General features: G+C 32.4%; 1 protein-coding gene across 6 annotated transcripts in view; it reads left to right on the top strand.

Annotated features, from left to right (window-relative positions):
- The first annotated feature begins 263 nt into the window (after window positions 1-263).
- LOC124532061 (dachshund homolog 2) overlaps window positions 264-22,757 on the top strand; it is a 128,322-nt gene continuing 105,828 nt past the window's right edge. For all 6 annotated transcript variants that reach the window (XM_047106692.1, XM_047106693.1, XM_047106694.1 and 3 more), the window contains exon 1: window positions 264-877. In XM_047106692.1, coding sequence (XP_046962648.1) covers window positions 306-877 — 572 coding nt within the window. In that variant the 5' untranslated portion in view covers window positions 264-305. The remainder of the gene's footprint in view (window positions 878-22,757) is intronic.

A 22,757-nucleotide genomic window follows, 5' to 3' on the forward strand; every position in this document is an offset into this window, starting at 1 on the left:
TGACATTCTTATCAATACACCCCCGGTGTGGCCGCGCCGCACCGCACCGCCGCACCGCTCGCCACCCAAAAGAAACAGAAACGTTTCTTCGCGCGTTCGCAACGCAACGGAAAAAAGGGCGGAAACAACGCGGCGACGTCGTCAACCAATCCCAGCCCATCCGAGCCGTCGGTGGACCAATAACACACTAGTGCCGGGGCGGGCGCGCGCACGCGGCCGCGCCCTCGTTTCGCTCCGGCTTTTTATTTATTGTTGCGCGAAACACCGCGCGCGACGGGCGTGTGATGCGTGTGTAGACAGAACTGATGAAGATGGAGTCCGCCGTGGACTCAGCGTCGACCGCGAGCGAAGTGAGTGGCTCATCCGGGGGCTCGCCGAGGGTAAAAGTAGCGTCACCAGCTCGTGCTGTTAGCCCGCCGCAGCTGCTAGCGCCGAGATTGCCGTTGCCACCGCCAGGACTAGGCCTGTTGGGTTCCTTGCAAATGATGCACCACTCGCCACTCGAGCTGATGGCAGCGGCGCACCATCATGGTCCGCCGCGTTACGGAAGCCCACCGCCGATCTCAACGTCCGACCCGTCCGCCAACGAGTGCAAATTGGTCGACTACCGCGGACAGAAGGTCGCCGCCTTCATCATTCAGGGTGACACGATGTTATGCTTGCCGCAGGCCTTTGAACTGTTTCTCAAGCACCTGGTGGGTGGGCTGCACACAGTGTATACGAAGCTAAAAAGACTGGACATAGTGCCACTGGTGTGCAATGTGGAACAGGTGCGCATCTTGCGTGGGCTGGGTGCCATCCAGCCAGGCGTCAACCGCTGCAAGTTGTTGTCCTGTAAAGATTTCGACGTGCTCTACCGCGACTGCACTACGGCAAGGTACGTTTCATTTATGAAACCGTCCATAGATTTAAAGTATTTTATTTATTTTTATTGGATTTCTCAGGTCTCTACTCGGTATCGATTTAATTTAAGCGCTTCTACTCCTATTTTGTTTTTGGTTTTAGTGGCGTGTTGTTTATTTTACTAGACAACTATTTTGTTTTTACAATCTGATTTTTATTCATATCACTTTTAAATTTTTCCTTTTATTTTCCTGTCCGTTAAGACAAACGTATAAAAAAATCGTAGTAAATACACAACGAATTAATTAGCTGCATGATATTAGATAATGTTAATCTGACGTAATAAATTATATATTATTTGATTGAGAAAAGTATTTCTTAAATCGGAATTTTAATATTCAAGCATAAAGCTAAACGGCATCACATCACATTTGTGAATGTTTCTTTTTTCGTCTTTGATCTAATAAATATCTTGAAGGAAGAGAGCGATAAGAATTTTGATGACTCTAACCTTAAGCTGTATTACAAAAGCTGTGTTCCGGGCGGCGAGAGGGTTGCGGGCGTCGCATTAATTTTTCACATTTTAATACGCGCCAAATATTTCCACAGGGTTAAATATTAAAGTGAGCTTCAGCGACGGAAGGGTTAATTCTCTGTTAATTAGAGGCCGTGGTTTAAATTTTTAAATAGTAATTTTTACAAACGCTAAAGTTAGATTAAAAAATCTTGTTTTGTACGCGCTCCGGCTGCCCGGTAGGCCTATATCTTCTTTCTCGAATGCGATTTTAAAAATGTAATGTCCGCGGTAACGATGCGTTTGGGAGATGTAAAAGTTAATTTTTCGCTCGTATTGACGCTTTGGACTTTTTTATTATTCAATGTTTGTTTATTGTCGAAGAAACGCTTGGCCTGATGCCGGGAGAAATTTATGAGCGCACTACCGGCACTGTCAATCATCTTGTATAATACATATTAACCTACTAAAAGTAGAGCCTATATTAAGGTTAAATTAATTTATAAGTGTCTAGTCAAACTGTTATAATATAAGTTATTTTATCGGGTTAGTTAAATACGTTTTTGTATGAAAGATGGATTGCTTTCTCTTAACAAAATAATATTATTGCTGATGCTTAATGAAGGCCGATGCTTTTTGTTCTCGGATATAATAAGGAGAATTTTCGAACGTACTCCATACTACTAGTGTAGACTAGCTATGTTTTGGATTAATAGTAGGTAAATGCTGAAGTACTATGTGAGGATCTGTATCATCAATCTATTTAACAAAGTAATTTTGAAGTTGCGATGATACCTGTCTTGTATATATTTATTTTTATAAACTAATTAATTATACAATATACAACAAATATACCTTAACAAAATATAATATATGTAATTAGAAATAAATTAAAGTTATTTGAAGTGTTATAAATATATAGCAATTAATAAACACATTTTATACAGTAAATTTTTGCTAAGTAGGATCATTATAACTTTTTATAAAAATAAGTCATTGTTGTGATTTTTTTTTACTAATATGATTGTTTTATTCATATTTTTTTATTATAATTCAGTATGCCATTCATGGGGATACATAATTTAGCTAATTTGTTTCAGACATTCACGTTGTTGATTTTAGCTCTATAATTTTTATTTAAAGTCAAATATCATTAATAAATTTGTCGATTATAAATGTCCTTCTAAATTTAAATTTAAATCCTGTTCGTATATTCATTTCAATAAAACTAAATAGGTCTTATATTTCATATATACCGATGAATTGTTTCGTGGTCTGTGTATTTTGTTAGCTAGAATGTTTCTTTCCGCTTGGCTGTTCGCGGATCGATCTTCGGTCGTCCGTATCTTAATTGGATAATTAGTACCTGTGGACTTATTACTTTCTTCACCAATGCATTATCATATTTATACATTTTTAGCTTTTCAACGCATTCTTTTATATCCTAATTACTGTTTATCTAGGCGGTAGAGTTGTAATCAGAATTAAAATACATATATATCTATATCTTATGTTATCTACTGGATATAATTTGATTTCTTGTTTGATTGGTATTCTAATCCCATCAAATTGTCATCCATTATTGAAAATACTTTTCATATAGTAAATCTGTTTTTAATAGTTCTAGCTTTCTATATTATTGCAGACTTGCCATTTTATAAGTAAAGTAGGTATTAATGGAAAACAACAAAACTCAACAAAGCGAATACAAAATACTGATATACTTATATTAAAATAAAGGATTCGTCAGGGTTTGTTAAGTAACAAAAGTATTTATTTAGCAGATAAGATTAAAATGAAGGCAGATCTCGGTGCGGTCGAATCAAACTAATCTGTATTGACATGTTTCCGCCATTACGATTTCACTGGTTCCATCCACTAAGACCCCGCTCACAAATAACATGTTTCTTTTTTGTATTACCTACCTCCGTGTGGAAGAGGCTTAGTTATTTTTTTTTATTTTTGCAATATGGTATTAACTGTAGCTCATTAAAGTGTTATTTATTGGTTTTAAATTATTTAAATCTGTAATGTGTGAGTTAAACTGTTACCTAGGGATTATATTACTACCATTACTTTTATAGAAATGTTTTGGTCCGTTGAAGAGCACAGGCAACAAAAAACATTTCTTCGTTTTTTATTATTCAATAATTTGATATGGCAAAGACTTAAATGATTGAAATGTAGTTAAATGATTTCGATTGGTATCTATTAATCAATATATCATTTGTTCATGTGTAACTTTATTTAGCAATATAAAAAGCTAAATTAAAACTAAACACGTCAGTATTTATTCGAGTTATGAGCTGGTGCTAGGAAACGCGATATTTTATAGCATCGCCCGCATAACAAAACGTATATAATAATAGGTGGACGTTCCTTTTCACGCTTCAATAATTGCTCGACAGCAGATAAACGAGGCTCAGGTTACCTTGATCCGAGAATGGAACCCCACGGGTGTGACTTGTGATTGTGACTGACTTACTCAAAACTCTTTTAACCCAAGTACGATTACTTAGTGCAGATTCTTTTGAAATTATTGAATTAAATACGTGTGGTATAAAGTACCCGTCTGGGTTTTTTATTGTAGAAATTGTTTGATGAATAGATTATACAAATCTGAATTATTATTTGTACCTGTTATTTACAACTGGTTCTATGTAATTGGTTACACCTATGTCACTAGTTTAATTATTGTACTAAATTTAAATTCAAATTATATCAAACGAATGCCACCTTTAATTAAATTTTCTCTAACATTAATAATGTTTTATATATAACTGGGTAAGGAGTGAAATAAGATACCCAGGTATCAATCAACTTGAAACTTACCTAATAGGTACCTACATGGTGTTTGATTGAATTGTATTATCTTAATCAATACATTCGAAACATCGGTTCCGTCCATTGTCTCTGCTGTACAAAGCGAGGTTCAATTATGGAGGTCATCAACACGACTTTTTATGGAATTTTCAACTTTACGACGCATTTTGATGGTCCGCCTTCAAACGGAGTGATATTTTGTAAATAAACAAAGCACTGAAATAACTAAGTCATTACCTTTGTAGCGCCGGTAGGTGTGACGGAACTTCGCTGACGTACTGTAGTTTTTAACTTTGAAATTTGACGGAAGGATTATAGATATACAAAAAGGATTTTTAACGGCGGCACTGTTTGAGCCGTGGTGCCACGGCGCGTCGGCGCGGGACGGGTACAAGTATTTCCGTGAAATTACACATTTTGAAATCGTTGATGAAAGTTTTAATAATTAACTTGTTTATTAGCTGAATATTTATTGCGATGTTTGTTTTTTCGGTACATGTTTTTATTACGAGCCTATTAAATTGATTTATCTATTTTTTTATAATGATATAGGTAGTTGCTTCAATCTATTAATATCTCATTTTATTTATTTAATTTTTATATTAATACATACCTTACGGACTTTTTCAAAATGTTTATATATATGCTGTTGATTTATTATTATAGAAAAAAAATACTACATAAGTAGTATTAAGTCAGTAACGTAACCTATTAATATTTTAAAATAAAATCTCACGTTTAAAATCTCATTAAGTTGTAAGATAAACAGTTGTATTAATAATAAATCGATCATTTAATGAATGGCAAGTTAAATTAGAAGTGTGTGTGGCACATGTTAACGGTATTATGAATGATGATCGGTGTGGGACCCACGACTGGCTGAGATCCAAGCGGTGGTACTCATTGAAATATTAAGCCAAGACGCCGCAATGCAGTCTCAGACACGTGCTGCCATATTATTTCAAGAAGTATCCGCTAGTCTATTGCTATATTTGCCATATTTCATTAGATTTGAATTATTATAAAATGAAAGTTACTTTTTCTCTATTCTATTTTTTTTTAAATCCAAAATAAGAATTTTTGGTAAACTATTGTCTTTTATGTTTTATTTTCGAACGCAAATAGAAGTATTACAAAGTAATAATCGTTGCGGCCGTGAACTTTGCCAAAATAGTTCAAACTTGGCTCGTAGACTTCTTTTTATAGAGAACTTGCAATGAATCGTATCATACCTATTCTTGAAAATAATATTAAATTGTTTCGTTAGTTTTTTGGATTCAACAAGTTAAACGAGTGTTGAATTAAAACATATTGAGAGCGATTTCAATTTTGTTTTAAATAATACACGGATTTAGATGAAAAAATTCAATTATGAATTAGCAGTCACCGGTACTTATACGGCTTACCATCAATGTAATGTTACGGACATAAGTAAAATCTATTAATTACCTATGTGATTTCTGATATATAGTGTGAACTTTATATTTTGTATGGACCTATATAGAAAATAAATAAATTGTAAATATCAATCGCTTGTTTCAAATAATACGTTCTATTTTATATTATATGTATATTTATATCAAATATTTTTTAACTGAGGTTATTTACTCATTTCATATAGGCATTTATTAGACGTATATTTTTGACCCGTTATTATACAAACTATATGAGTAAAATCATTATCCCAAAAAATAAAGATGCATTTTTACTATTGCTTGAATAATTTTATTGGTAATTTATAATAATAAATTATATTTAGTAGACATCAAAGATTACTTTCTTTTCTTTCCCAAAATAATTGGGTTTTATTCACTGATCGTTTGAGTTATCGCAATGTCCCACTACTTTAATCCTTTAATATGTATGCGTATAGCAAAGGTATGTGTAATTATTTAGCACGATAGGTAATATATCAAAGGTAAAAGCGTGATGCTGAACGTCTGTCGAATGTTAGAAATCGAGAGTTTCATCGTATTAAGTTAGCCGCGTCGTTTCTACGTGGGCGACTAGAATTGGGTCTAAGACGTGCTCGAATTAATCTCGGTATTGTTTGACGAAGTGTACTGACGCGGTGTATTCTTAAGATATCACTAGGAGTAAATGCCTATAAATACATTTAGTTCATTTTACCTACAAAGCAAAATAAATACTCATAAAAAGTATGCTAAAAATCGTGTAACCTTTTTACCTTGTATGTAATAGTGTAAAACGTTTTTTTTAAAGAACTATTTCTTTGAAGAAAAATGAAAATGATTATTAAAATTACTTTAATAAATCCCTTTTTATTTTATAGCATTATAGCAATATTCCGAACAATTGTAACCAATAATAATTATTGTAAAAGTTACATTCAACGACTTCCCAATTGTCATTCAAAGAACAATGAAGCGTCAAATAAACTCAAGTAGCTTAAGGAAATGTAATTTCCTCGGAGGCAGTAAAGCGACAAACTGTTCCACAATGGGAATATCATGGAGGCAATTTATTACGATTGATCAACAAGTAGCTGGGGAACTCGGCTCGAGCCTCAGACGGAACGGAAAGAATGAAATCCCCGACACCGACAACCCGAATCGGAACGCCGATAAAGGACCCTCCGAACACAGCCAAGTGCACAGTCGAAACGCACGCCAACATTCGTAATCCTCTTGTACAGTTCGAAAAACGCACACAAGTGACACGAGGGAATCCCTCCGGCTAGACGGAATTATCTCGGGCTCTCTATTTCCGTTTCGCGTACTATTTAAATTGCGTCTCGCTCTTTCACCTAAGAATCCATTTTGCCATCTCTTTCGCATTCGGTTTCATTCATGATTGTGGGTTTGAATGGATTTAGAACGTTTCCAAACAGCAATTCCACAACTCGCGTGTTTATTTGTAGAGTCGCACGGGTTATGCTTTGACGCCTTGTGTCCGTAGACGTTTGTTTTTATTCTTTGTGCTCATAGCAAATATATCTATCAAAGAGCAATATTGCAAAAAAGTAAGAATCATTAAAATTAGCTTTCCGTGCTAGTTATTGAATGGCTGTTAGAAATGATCGCATGGCATGTAACGTAGTGCGGTAGCCGTTGTAACGTCTTATAATTGCGGCTCACCATGTGTTGAGCTCTAATCATGTTTAATTATAGTTAGAAGAAGTCATTGCCGTTTATCATGAGATGAACTGTTGCAGACATATAAATGATGCTAGAAAATTATGAATTTAATGGCGTTTCACTTAGAAAGTAGAGTTGGTAAAATATATTAATTTTCAATCATTCAATTTTCTTATATTAATATTGATCTTAAAAAAAATCTATTTATACATATTTTCTCTCTACCTAATACATACACTTTGTAATGTAAAAATAAAGAAAGAAGAAATAAATTGTCTCAAAAATATGACCATTTTAAATACTGTTATTTTTGTATATATAGTATAAAGCATAGAAGTTTAAACCTAAAACCGTATTACATGAGCAAATTTTGTCGTAACTTATTCTTCTGTTAGTATTATGAACTAAAGAGTTTCTACGATTGTTTTTACTATCTCTACTTGATAGCAACAGTTATTAATCTAATGCAGACTGTAATGAAGACAATAGGTGGCGGAAACACAGAGAATTGGCGTTTTTGCGCGCCTCGCTTCACTCGCTGTGAGAACGAGATCGCGTTTACTTTACAATTGTACGTTCAAATTATATATCACACTCGTAATTTGAAGCAAAAAAAGATATATTTATACATAGGTATACATAATTTTGTGGTAACGAGCAATGGATAAATCGGTGACAATTATCGAATCAATAGCAATGAATTTACTGATATTGCACAAGAAATTTTACAATTTCTTAATATTCTTGACCACCTAATTTAATCATTTGTAATGTATGTTATGTATAGAAACGTTAATAATGTTAGGAATATAACTTTGAATAATTGAATTAAGGGAAACCATACAATAGCTTTCCACAAAATAAGCAAAGAAGTTAGCTGTATGTAATATTAAGCAGTATCGCAGAAAGAACATTGATTGAATCCAAATACAGCAAGGAAAATAATAACAAATTTAATGTTTATATCGTTTTCTACTATTTCTTTTGGATTTTAATATTTATATTTATTTTATAAAATAATAATAATATATTTCAATTTGTTTGGAGGAAAGTCTAAGTGGGTGGGCACCCAATTATCTGTTATTCTTCTAAACATCAATAAAATCTACTTATCTGTGTTGCTGTGATCTGGCTTGGAGTAGGAGTGAGCCAGTGTAATTAATGCCATAAGGGATATAACATCTTAATTTATATGGTTTGCGGCGAATTGATAGTAGGTATTATAAGGAGTAATTTGTAATTGCGGTAACTGTGTTTGGTAAAGTAAAGTAAAGTAAAGTAACAGCCTGTACATTTCCCACTGCTGAGATAAGGCCTCCTCTTCCATTAAGGAGAGGGTTTGGAACATATTCCACCACGCTGTTCCAATGCGGGTTGGTGGAATACACATGTGGCAGAATTTCTATGAAATTTGTCACATGCAGGTTTCCTCACGATGTTTTCCTTCACCGCTGAGCACGAGATGAATTATATAGACAAATTAAGCACGTGAATCAGCGGTGCTTGCCTGGGTTTGAACCCGCAATCATCGGTTAAGATGCACGCGTTCTAACCACTGGGCCATCTCGACTCTGTTTGGTATTTATATATTATCTGTGTTTGGGTTATTTTGTATTCAAGTAACCAACATAGTACAGCAAGGTGTCTGCCAGCTTTATATCAGTTCTCTACCTAGAAGTCTGAGACTATTTAAACATTATAGATCAATATTATAGAAAAAATATTTGTGTGACTTAATATTAAATTTTTATGTTCACAAATACTTGATAATTGTATATGCTTTATAAAGTTCTGAAAGAGAAAAGAAGAAAAGAAGTTCTGTTAAGAAAAATCTAGCAGAATTATTTTAAAACTAAGAAAGATAAAGAATAAAATACAAAATTGGAAGCGTGTGAAAAAAATAATGCAACTACAGAACTAAATACAACTGTAAAACTTTTTTTAATCATTTTGAAACTCATGATTCATTGAAACAAAACATGATTCCATATTAAAAAAAAAAAAAAAAACGTACCTTAGGCCCAGGAAAATAGCTGTTTTAAAATAAAAGTCGTAGGATCGTTATAATCATATACGACACCCACTTGTATAGATTATTAGCATATATTTTATTCAGTGATTCGTGTTTGCTCAACACAGACTATTTTTATTGGAAGCCGTTGAGTGTGAAGCGTTATTTATTTGTTTATCTACATTAAACAGCGCAATACTCGGTATGACGATTTTACTACCGACTCTCACTTTTATATTTACATTAAGCTTATAAACTCACTATTTATAACTCGAAACTCTAAGTTGTATCGTTAGTAATTGCACGGAGGAACTGTTCCTGAATATACGCACTTAGTAGTTGTGCTCATTACATAGAAACTTCGAGTTAACTAACTCGCAAACAACTCGAAACGTCCACAACAAAGAACGAAATGAGATAAGGGCTACTTAAGCCCCTCGTTAAACTCTGATATACGGTTCGTAATAAAAACTAATAAAACATTCGCAACAATTTAAAAAGGAATCGATAAAAACTTTGTAGAATATCAAGTGGACGCTGGAGGTTGTAAGTTGAAAGATAGTAAATTGCGTTTTATAGCCTTTATGTTATTACTCTTGTTTTGATTTATCAAAATTAATTCATATTAAAAAAAGTATTTAAACAAAATATGTTTGAGTGACTACACGTCGTAAGCGATATTAGTTTTGATATACAACCGACGCTGTTTTAAATTTCTAGATCATAAAATATCGTTACTATTTCTATTTAATATTTCTGTACTCGTAATTTATAAGACGTAAAAGTACCTGTACAAAGATAATAAAAATATTTTATAACAAAAGATTAATTAAGCATAAAGGTAATAATATGGTTTTGATTTACAACCAACATTTTATATCATAACTAATCATTGAATGCAGCGCGGAATATCACAACATTGTTGTATAAAGTCATATAAAATGGCAATCCCTTAGTTGCAGGTACCGGCCATGGATCTCTTACCGATTAAATTAATTTATGGCCAATATAATATTATTTAACTCCGACGATGCAAATATTCGAAATAATTATTGTTGTCACGCTTAATATTACATTGTTTGTGATCTTACGATGTTATAGGTCTCGACTTATGTAGTAAACTTCACGGCATTGTGGCACAAAGTTATCAAATTTTCTTTATGTAAAATTGTAATAAACTTGTCAATATTGTGGTTCTATTCAAAATAAATCAATGTTGCGAATTTGCTTTAACGAAACGTATACAGATATAATTAAATACGATAAGACTCACCTATAAAAATCGATTTTAAACTACGAGTGTAAAATCGATATTGGTCCAGATGCACAAAAATGGGGCAGAGGCATCGATTTGCCCCACATTTTGGCGGTCTAGCGGTCGCGCGCGAGGGTAACGCTCGCGATAAGGGATAGTGCCCCCTCAGGGCGGGGGTACAACCCGTCCCCCCTCTATAATATTTACCGCCCCCGGGCTATACTTACGCCCCTCAGTATTTACGGGTTAGAGAAAAACAAGGGTACTCGAACTTCGGAAGGTGCAACGTAGATTTTAATCCTTTCTGATGTTTTATGATTGATGGCGGATTTCGCGATCGGTATTGCGCTGATGTTGATGGATTCTTTATAATTCCCGCTTGTTGCTTGACGCTCTATAGCGGATCGTGTCTATGACTCGAATTATGTGATTAGTGAATTTATGTTAATAGATTAACGTTGAATATATAACAGCAAAACTCATATGCTTTTAAAAATGGAAATAGGGTACCAACTCAAATCAGTCCTTGACAAACGTGGCGCTGCATACAAAACTGGTTCGTGACAACGCACAAGTCTTCACTTCTCCATGCAATGTCGTTGTACATATTTGCGCATTTCAACAGCATAATAATTATTCTTTAAGTGCTTATAGGTAATTTAAACTTAAATTTTGATTTCACTTAATGATTCACTTATATTTTTCATTAAACAAAAATAATTACTAACAATCGAAACTATATTCGTATTGATGAACATATAACTATTTTAAAATGCCGCTAGCGCCATCTGCCAATCAGCATTGAATTTCAATAGTTTTAAAAACTTAATTAGCCTGCTCTCAGAGACGGATCTGTAAGATGTCCAATATATGTTGACCTATACAATATATTTAGTGGCAAAGTAAACTCTATTGGAATAGATATAAAGTTGAGTATCTCATGCGTATTTACCGTCCGGTGTTGATAGAAAAACGAATTTAGTCGTGACAATATAATGCAGTGATGATTGGTAAGATCACGTGAAGATGTCCGTCAAATATTGACGCGTGCGCGATGGCCCACTGAGATCACAATGCTCTGTCAGGGCCAAAAGACTAATTATTATTTCCATGGTTACGAAACAGCTGATCAGATCATTATACACTATTCTATAAAACTATTTTTAAACTTTTGCACATGTCTTATGAAGTTTATGAAGCGTTAAATATAAATACGTCCAGTTACTGCTAGATGACGATAAGCATTCTAAATATAATTACAAAATAAGTTTTTATATTCTAAAATATGGACATAAATAGTAATTTTTATTAAGTGGCGTGGAGTTAACTTTGATTGGAAAGCTCATTTGTTTGTTGAACTGAACGGACGTGTAAGTTAATTTATTAAAATGTTATAGCGTTACATTTCCAGTTAGTAGCAGGTTCGCGCCTAAGGAAATTGGATTTGGAGAATTAAAACTCATTGTTCTTTTAATAGCGGCCATTTGTGGCGTTCAAGGCGAATTGTGCCAATCATTGTGTGTCTGTCTAAACATTAGTCTCCATATTTAATACTGTTTTCCTTTACTATTCAATATTTACTTGTAACTTACTTATTAATTAGATATAAGGAAAAATATTTTTCGTAAATTAAAAGCGAATCAGGGTTAAATTAACAGTTTCAACTTGCTTTTATTATATTCGATAATATTTTCCCACGTGTTTCTAAACACTTGTAGTATTTTTTGTTAATATTTCATTCGAAATATCATTATAGATATCAAAGAAAGGGTTGCACAGTGGGCCGAGTGCGCGCTGACTCGCACAAAACGCTCTATCTGCATATGCCCTCTGATTGATGTGCTCTGTAATTATTTAGACGCGTTAATAACACCACCGACGACGGCCGCACTTTGTTTTTGACGACTTAAGACGAATGAAATGAGAAATTCTATCGGACTCTTAATAGAGCTCATTGCTTTCTGATGTTTTGTTGATTAAACACGAACTTATTAATAATACGCTATGAGGATTAAAAACTTTTTCGCTTTATTATAATTTGCGATTTTAATTACATGTATCTATATTAACTTATTACGATTATTTTTTTAGATGAAGGGCAAATTATAAAGGGGCCGGAATCAAATGATTTTTCGAAGCGACCGCACCCAGGAATTACATAAATACAAGCCACTCCCGTTTCGTATCTACAATTTTCATAATAGCAGTGTATCGTAGATTTATATTTACATAAATGGTCGCTGCGTACAGATTGTCTTTATGTTTGTTGTGCGTGCGACCCCAGCGAGCTCAAACAAATCAGAATATTAACGTAAATAGTAATGGCAGGAAAAAAAGCTATTATGCAAATGAAACATTTTGTGGTAAATAGAAAATGACGTAATTTGTAAATGAATAATAAACAGTAACTGCTAGGCTAAGATGTTCGATAACGTCATTACAGTGAGAGCACAAATGGTCCAGGTTTATGAATCCTATTCGAAAATTGCGCGTTCAAGCCTGTATGCATTGAGTTTTCATGAGAAAATGGCATAAGGATCAGCATATGCCAGATGAAATTCTGTCAGATGCATCCTTTGGTTTGCATTGCAACGGCGCATTGAAATAAACTCTAAATTTTCTTGTGAGAGGAGAGGAGGGTGTTGCTCAGTATGATACATTAACTAGTATTACATTTTTAATATGTAAATTTTGTTTTATTAAATAAAGCTGTTAAAAAATAGTAAGCAATTATTTGGCAACAACAAATCGTTCGAAAAAATTTTCGTCGGTTTTTCTTATGTCTCTGTAATATTTTTTCCGAACCGGTAGTAGTTTTTACTTGCAGCTATACATAAATATGTTTAGATAAAAATGGATAATAATCTAATGTTTTATTCAGTTTTATAACTCAATACAGAAATGCAAAAAATATGTATGAAGCACTCAACATGTGGTAAAAAGCACAAATATCAATCTCGCATACCCGTAATAATGAAATTGGCGTATCCATTGAGATTGCAGATATGAATACGTTATGATATATATTATTACATTTAATAACAAACGGCTGTTGAATCAAATGTGCTTACGTCACAACGGTATACGTACCGAATAATAGAGTTCGCTTGAACGTTTAGCGCACCCTCGAAAATTGAAATAAAAAAGGTCCATTCGAGATGTAACAGCGATATGATTTGGCAGTTTTTTATTTTATATTTCATTTTTCGTGTGTTTTTGGCCGTGAGTGTTGTAGGTCTATGAAAGTGATAGAGCATACATACAGTCACACTCGAGCGTTACGTGAAAGTTGATACCTACATTTAGAACGTGTTTTCAACAACTTTGCTTAGTTCTAAATATTTTGAATGATACGTGAAGGACATTTAGATTTTTTTAAAAACTCTATATCCTTATCTATCTAATAATTCTACATTGATAATGTATTCTATATTTGTAAAACAGAAAGCACTCTAGGTTACTTTGGTAATAGGTTTTGATTATGTTCAATTGTTAATATTGAAATTCATTTTAGAATTTTACGCTATAAATTTCAACTTTATAATAAAGTTCATAAAGATAGGCAACGAAATGACTAAAATAACGGTTTTATTATTTTCATGTACAGAACCTTACACAATATTAGTATATAAGATGTGGTGATAATGTTCTAATGAATATATTATTTTTTTTATTTGTCAAAGCCATGTCTATTGGTGCGTATATCACTCAAGCGCCCCTATTTTTGTCAGACTAACATAATTACAAGCGAGATTGTTGCAAAGTGACTCGTAATTTGAACCCTTCCTAAATATTACTTGTATATCAAAACATTATATTTTTTAGTAAATTGGCCAATATGGCATTTTAATTTGGTTTTTGGTTACAACTCAAATATGCATTTCATTTACGAATTATATTTCGATTTTTTTTGTAATAAATAATAATATGTGTTTTTTTCTGTCACTACCAAATTAATGTATGATGAGAAAGAACTCGAATTATTCGGACTTTCGGACGGAGGGCCCCAATTGTAAGAATGTGATTAATTAAATAAATGTACAGACCCGGAAAGAAATTTGCCAACCCTTGGCTCAGTTTTTTATGACGAACATTCCGCGCCATTTTGTTTTGGGGTGTAATTGACTCATCGTTAATTTTCTTTTAATTTTCTACTGCCACGAAAACATATTTCTAATTTTAAATTAATCCATTATGAAATGTTCAAATAATTTCAACATCTCAACGTTATTTTAGATCGATAGATAAGTAGTTACAAACCTCTGGTTATTTGTTTAATCTAATAATTACCGTTCTAAGTAAGCAAGTGTATGGAAATTGATGGTAATAAAGCATTTATATCTCAGTAGGAATCTAACGAAGACAGTAGAAAAGATACTTAATCAAAACAGTGCAATATTCACTCATATTTCCAATTAAAATTCCTATACATATGCATTGTTACGAATCATATGTCTCTATTGTCCACTGAATAGTTTTGCTTCTTGTCTACAGTCTATTATGCGATTCTAGTGATCGTTCACTTGCGTGTAAACATGCGAATAGGTCTAGATTTCTGTTCAAGACATTAAGCTCGTTGAAAAACTTGATTTATATCACTGCCAATTTGTATTGCCTATTGGCCGTTTTATTTATGTTATAAAGTATGAAATGAAACAACATTTTTACATTAAAACTTGTTTTTTTTTATGTAACAGTTTCTTTGTTACAATTTAGTTTAATTTGGAAGTCTTTTATTACAATATATTAATATTAACCGTGCGTTATCTCAAGGTAAAGTAATTTTAAAGCAAGTAGTGAGCACACACTTACTCAATGAAGAGCAAACAAGATTAGCTGCGCATCCTGCTATCCCGGTGGCCTAATCTATTCTTATCATTACAGGAAAAATTTATGAATAGGCTTTTTATGTCTTGGTATATTGTTTATTAGTGACAAAGAAACCGCATGAAATTTACACGATCATAATATTTTTGTCTTTATAACAGTTTCAAAAAGAATATACGTGGCTTTAAATATTTTATTAATCTCAACAAATTAATAAATAAGTTTGTTAAGTATCTTATTTGTAAAACTTTGTACAAATTGAACGTTTTAAAAGTACATAATAGTCGTTGTATTAATGCTAACAGGTACATAACATTAATCAAGGTCTGATCGCAACTCACATTACAATTTGTGGTTAACGGTCATCACGATTGGCGTATGTAAACGTGGCAAAAATCATAAATTTACTTTGTAACCAACTGCGGCTGGCGGTTGCGGTTCAACGTGTTTGAAGTACATTAGGAAAACGGAAAATATTATCCCTCCGTAGTTCCTTACACACCGGGCTGTCTGTTGCTCTAGTAGTTAGCTTATAAGGCTGCAGATTTCTATTTCTTAAAAATTAAAGCGTATCGAGATAGTGATAGCGGAAATTGACAGTCTTTATACTAACGCGCCTCGGAACGTATGAAAATGATGTGCACTACATTATGTCATACATAGTTACCTAGTCTGTCTTGGACAATCAATGCATGTAATAATTATGAATGAAACAAGGTAATCATAGTAGGTAATTGAAGATTTCTCTATTTCCTCTAGTATCTCTAATCTTTAAACAAATTTTCCTCAATTGTATTAACGTATATGATGACATAAGTTTTATTATTATTATTCTTAGAATTACATATTTTCGCAAATTAAATGTATATTTCCTACATAAGTAATAATGACTAAGACTACAGCGACTGACGCAAGAATGTACACGAGTATTCTTAAATAATGTTTGAATAATGTTGATGATTTACGTAACATATCAAGTACACTCTCGATATCATTTCTTGTAATTAATATTGAAAAGTCTCAATCAGTTATTAATATATAGTAAAGATAAGTGAGAATTAAATAGTAGATAGTAAAGATTGACTAAATTATAAAAATTACTGACAAAACTGCATATCTAAATAGCAGCAAGGCACGGTATGCACATGTAGTAACACAGTAGGAAATGCAATTAACCAGTGCCTTGGCGATGCCTTTACGTCGCTCAAGCATGTAACGCTTATCTCTGTTGCATGCTTTTTCAATATGCAATCCCATACAATCGTGCTTCTTTATCAGACAATCAGAATTCTCAGGTATTTCTTCATTCGTTAATAGTTCTAATTATTGTGCAGTTTCGTAAGTAGTTTCGTGTCAATCGAACATCAAACAACGTGTAATACACAGTGTCGAGATGTTCAGCGAATTAGTAACGTACACGCCTCAGTTAATCTACTTTGTACGTACACGTTGGTAGCAATGGAGGCACAATGCGACATGTTTGTTTATTAACGTGGGACATAAAAGCTGTTTAGCAGCAAGTAGCATAATCCGTTGGTGAATTATGTGCTTTGCCAGCGATCCCGTTGTCGGCGGCATCTGTATGCACGTTCGCGTTCATGCGCCTTGGCGCCGGTGAGTGTATTGTTACGTCGGCTCGATTTTTTATCGGTTAGATAGTAGTTCACTCGCCTCGTTTCAGACGGATTGCTCGGACGTTTCGCTCGTGCTCGCTAATTAATAATTTTCACTGATCGACTTGTAGCTTACAACATTGTTTACTAGTTTTTAACATAACATTATAATTATAACTTTTTTTCGGAAAATGAATATAATTGTCTGTTAATTTGATATGTTATTGCATTTCAAATTTAGTTAAAACGTTTTTTTTCAATTTTGATGATGTGTGAAATTACTAAGTTCAGTAACAGCATCAAATTGTCATTTCATATCCTTAAATAATGAATTATAGATTAAATCACCTCGGAAATAGCAAATGACCAACAGCTGTACATATATATACCTACATATATTAAACGTTTAGTTTTGCGTAGATACGAGCTACTACATTTAACGATAACATACGTTTTCCTGAATTAAACAAAGTGTTTTCCCTCCCCTGGTAATATTTTGATGTCTTAATATCGTCCGAATGATGTATGTGTACCGGAACTGTGAGCGGCAAAATTATGATATATGATTATAAAAATGGCCAATTTGTAATAGCGTAGTAAAACACACTCAGACTAACAAATTATGTTATGACGGATAGTCGGCATAAATTCGTTTCGTTTTAGCTAAACATTTAAATATATTGCGGTTACGATCGCGTTTATCCTAAAATAATAAATGAGCATAATTTGTGTCGCTTTTAATTTTTACTTTAACGTTTTCCATAAAACTTGTTAATAGATATAAACTTGATAACGGCTATTTAACAGGTAATTTCGGCGTCAATTCATCTCAAACTAAAATGCGCTGGACATTTCGATCTTAATTTAGCCAATTCACTGGTTATTATGCCATGCTTAATTATATTAACGAATTATGTCATATTCAGTGTCATTTAAGTTTGCATGATTAGTTAAATAAGAAGCTATTTCTTAATCAGTTTGTTAATTATTATCTTTTTAAATATTCAGTTGAATGAAAATTTATTTCATATTAAATCAAGCTATCAAAACTGCACAAACAAGAATTGATCTCTACAAATTATTTTATCTTGCAAAAACTTTCATATATAAAATAAAGACGAAGTGATTCATTAACTCTTTAGAAGTTATGTAATTTTTAAATAACATAATTTTTTTCGTTATTGACTACTATACTTTTACATTACATTTTCAGATTGACCTCCGATTAAACCTCCTCAGTTAAAATAAAACACGACGTGATTAGTAACAATCATGCTCTGAAATTATTTAATTACATTCAATGAAGATCCGGAACGAATTTAAATCGATATCTACATACCAGACCTACTTCATGTTCATTCCCAAAAAAGAAAAAAACAAAATAAAATTGTTTGCGTGATATAAGTATATTCGTCTATATAGAAAAATGGCTGGAGTCAAACTGCATAACTTTTTTCACCGTGATGTCTAATTTACATACATTTTTTATTTTACATACATTAATACTCTACAACGTTGATAGGTTGATCAATGTCTATTTCTCAGTTCCGTATTATAATAACTATCTTTAATAAAGATGCTTTTCATTTTTAGTTTAAGTATAAAAAAAATGATTAATATATATGTTCCGTTGGTTTCTACTTTCAACCATATTTTAACAAGCATTCTACTATAAATAAATAAGCTAACTTGACTTAAGAACTAGGCTATAGTTTGCAATCATATTCAATACGGACTGGTTCCTAGCTAAGACAAGATCTTCCTTAAACTGTTCAGACTACCAACTCGATATATTGATGCACTTCGATGTAACTGGTCATAGGATTCAATACCTTGGATAGTAATGAATAAAGTTTAATTTCGCTTAATTGAAATTTAGCGAGTGTATATTTAATAATGTCTATGCGAAATAAATCGTGAGCACGCACTCGGTCGATGCCTGCAGCTAATCGCTCCTGTTGTGCTATATACCTCTCTCATTTCAAGATCTCAAGCTTATCCACTGGTAATACTTTTCACCCGTAATGTACTCGGTAAAATGTTACTTCATAACATCTATTTATTTAATTAAGTAACTAAATAAATGTATTAAATTATTTTATACGAGAACAATTTATCAATCGTACAGACAAAGTAAAAAAATAAAATTAAAAGGATTTGCAAATGATTTATCGTTGTATTCTAAGTTACCCCTTTAATTAGTGGTAGAAAAACATTCTAATCTTAGGATTACAAGAATGGAGCAAGGACTTAAACGATTCGGATATAATATTTCTTTAGACTGTAATAAATAAGAAAAGTAAAAAGGATTTTCTTCTGGCACCATACCAAAGGGGTAACAAGGCAGCTGCTACATTGAAAGATATGCTTTAATATATTTCAGAGATATAAAAATATAAAAGTGTCTATATTGTCTATGGACTATAGTCATATACATACATCCCAAAAATTTTATATTACAGGAATACTAGAATGATTATTGATTGAAAATATTTTATTATTAGTAGTTTAAATTATCAACCTTTCAAATTAAAGTTATTTAATATAGTTATGTTTAAAACAGGGATTTAAATAAATAACATTAATCAAATTAACTTGATTTGCATAGTAATCAGTACAAAGTTATTTCTATATTGATGAAAGTATTGTGATGTACGATTGTACGAATGATTCATGAAAGCGATGAATCAGTAGGCGGGCTTATTTAGTACTTAGGTATAAATAAAATGTACTCATATGCATGTTAGTGAATGTAATGTAATATTGATGAGTTTTTTGCCGACATTACAAATACAGTAATAATAACATCAATGAGACCAATATATTAAGCTTTGCTTATTGAAACATTTTTTTTTGAAACGCTTCAACAAAGAATAAGATATGTTTATTATCAATGCTGTAGTGTAGGAGCAGCTTAACTTGTAACCTGAATCCAAGTAAGAAGTAATGTTCAAATTGGGTTGTTTTCAGGGTTGTATCGCGACTGTCGGAAAATTAAGTGTCTCGGGAGGATAAATTCAACATTATTTGTCTCGAAAAATGTTTCTAATGGTGTCAAAAGTTTGTTTTAGGAACAGGTGTGGTAAGAAATTGGCATACTCTTTTAAAAATAGGTTTTTATGACGTAAAATTAAATAGTCATTGTAATTGACACTCATTTATAATATTAAAAGAAATTAATCTTATTTCTTTTGAGTAACGGTTTTTACGAAATTATTTAACTGTAAAGTTTACAACGTAGTTCTAGAACTTTCTCCGGTCCGAAATTATTTAGTAGTAATTAGTAGTATGTACACTTAACTAAATATATAGTTAGTGAAGATTGGCACGGTTGTAAAAATAAGAATAGTTAGTACCTACCCTAAATTACATCAGAATAAAAAGTAAAGTAAAAAGTGACTGTATTGACTGTTTGGAGGTTATTCAACCGGGCATGTCGTGCAAAACTAATAATCTCAGACAAAACTACTTTCAAAGGACCTTTATGGTCTGATTGTAAACATAAACTTTTTTTTATTATCAATACTAATGACTTCCGATACATGCACTACAATACATTTGTTACGGACAATATATTATAATTAAGTTCAATATTAAATCATTATTATAATTTATTATTAATTTCGCGAATCAGATTTGCAAAAGGGGTGGAAAATAATTATTTTTCATTTTAATTGAGAGCTCTGTAATTTCAAGACCCTTGAGATCATTGCCAGTTTCTATATTTCAAGTAAGTACCGTCGTTTTCAATGATCCTTATAGAATTATAAGATTATGCCTTTAATATCAACCTAATTTGTATTGTACTTGGTGCAATAAAGTCCATTTAGTTACGTTACAGCCTTACTTGTGTCTCAGCAACGAATTATTGAGTAATCATTTATATAAAATGTTATTAAAATAAAAGTAAAAGTTTTAGTGTAATATATTATCATCTTGGTTAATTCTACGCCAACATACGTCCAGGGCCAAATATAGGACAATCTGACAATTAAAGTAGAATAAAAATCATACGTTTATAGAAATTGTATTATTTTTTATTCAAACAATTATTACACTCGGGAGTTTATTTTTAATAATTAAATAGGCTTAAATAAGAGACTAGCCCCCTACATCCCGACATATCACTTTCAATTGGACGTGTAGCCTAGAACATATCAATCTAATTTTATGACCTGTCAAGCTTAATTTATCTGTTACGATGGGACCTATTTACACTCATTCATATTTTGACGTTTATCTAACAAGTAGCCGACCGTAGCCGTAGACTGTAGCCGAGCTATAGTATAATTACTGAGTATTAAATACACCAATATTAGAACTTTCTGTATCTCGTCTGTGTGGTACCCGTTTAGTTATTCTACCGCCACACACAAACCCAGGGCTAGTCATCTAAAGTACGTAATTACAATCACGAGACATACTAGTATCATCTTACTTCCCAAAAAGGATTGTTCCATAGCCATTGCATAAAAAAAAGCATTAGTTGCTTTAATATACTCGTAAAGTAATCCGAAAATATTTAAGCAATCCTTAAAAATTTGATAATAATAGACATATGTTGATGTACTTTTTATGTCCGTCAGTTTAGATTTTAGGAATTTTAGAAGAAATGTTCGATACGTTAGTGGTCGATTTATTTACAAGACATTTGTTACGGTTTGGGCGGATACTTGGTTTGATGATAAATTGTGTTCGGTCAGTCATAACATTTTATCTCGGTTGTTATAGTATACAAATTTGAGTCTTAATTATTTCAACTACGTCTTAAATTCGCTTTTACTAAATTCGTACCGCCTTCAAACATTATATTTAAAGATAGGAATTTTAATTTGAACTTTATGATATGCGTTTAAAAACCATTTTACTGTAGACAGTAATCATCTTTCAACTATAAGATTTGAATGACATTGCGGATTGACAAATGAATACCAGACACAATTCAACAGTTAATTTGTATGTTAATGGTAAAAACAAATTATTAGTGATCGTTTGAAAACCATTCTCATGACGAAGTTAGTTTTGAAAAACAACTCATCGAGTAAAATATTATTTGTACATGAATTAATTTTGATTTGAAAAAATAACAATAGATTCAGTTACAGTTTTTATTAAGATATTCGTGAATAAAAGGTAAAATAAACGCTAAATTGCGCTTATTTAGAGAATTGTAGCGATCAATCATGGTGGCTAAGTCATCAGCCGGTTCAAATGTCAAACGAACCTAGGGTGGCGATAAAAAAGAAAACTGAGTTGCCATTATTAAAAAAGTGACTGTGACTTTATTTCCATTGTCGATTGCCGATTCAGGATTATTAACTGACTTGCATTATTTTTTGTGTTCTAATATTGATAGATTGGTTTTTTTCGAGTACGTTTCCTTTTGAATTTATTACGTGTATGTTTCGCTATCTGCGTTGTAAGTGCCGTCGATTATAATATCGATGAGAAAAGAGCGAGCCAACTAAATAACACAAAACGATAGTCATCGAGGGCCTTACAAGCGTACACGCGAAGTGTATTGTTTGAACTGCAATACGTAACCGAGCAAGATATATTCATTGGTTTTTTGTTCCGCTTAAATAAATTGATTTCAGCGTCATGACATCTTACTTATCCAGATAGTTTTCTTATATCCAGTAATATTCAAGTCATTTAAAATTTCAACCGTAGATAATCAGCATTTGATTACGTTATATAATTAGCGCAACAAATTGAAACAAGAATAAATTAATAATTATATTGAACTCAAAAACGAATGTCTTTATTGATA

Source organism: Vanessa cardui, chromosome 8, assembly GCF_905220365.1.
Source record: "Vanessa cardui chromosome 8, ilVanCard2.1, whole genome shotgun sequence".
Lineage (NCBI taxonomy): Eukaryota > Metazoa > Arthropoda > Insecta > Lepidoptera > Nymphalidae > Vanessa > Vanessa cardui.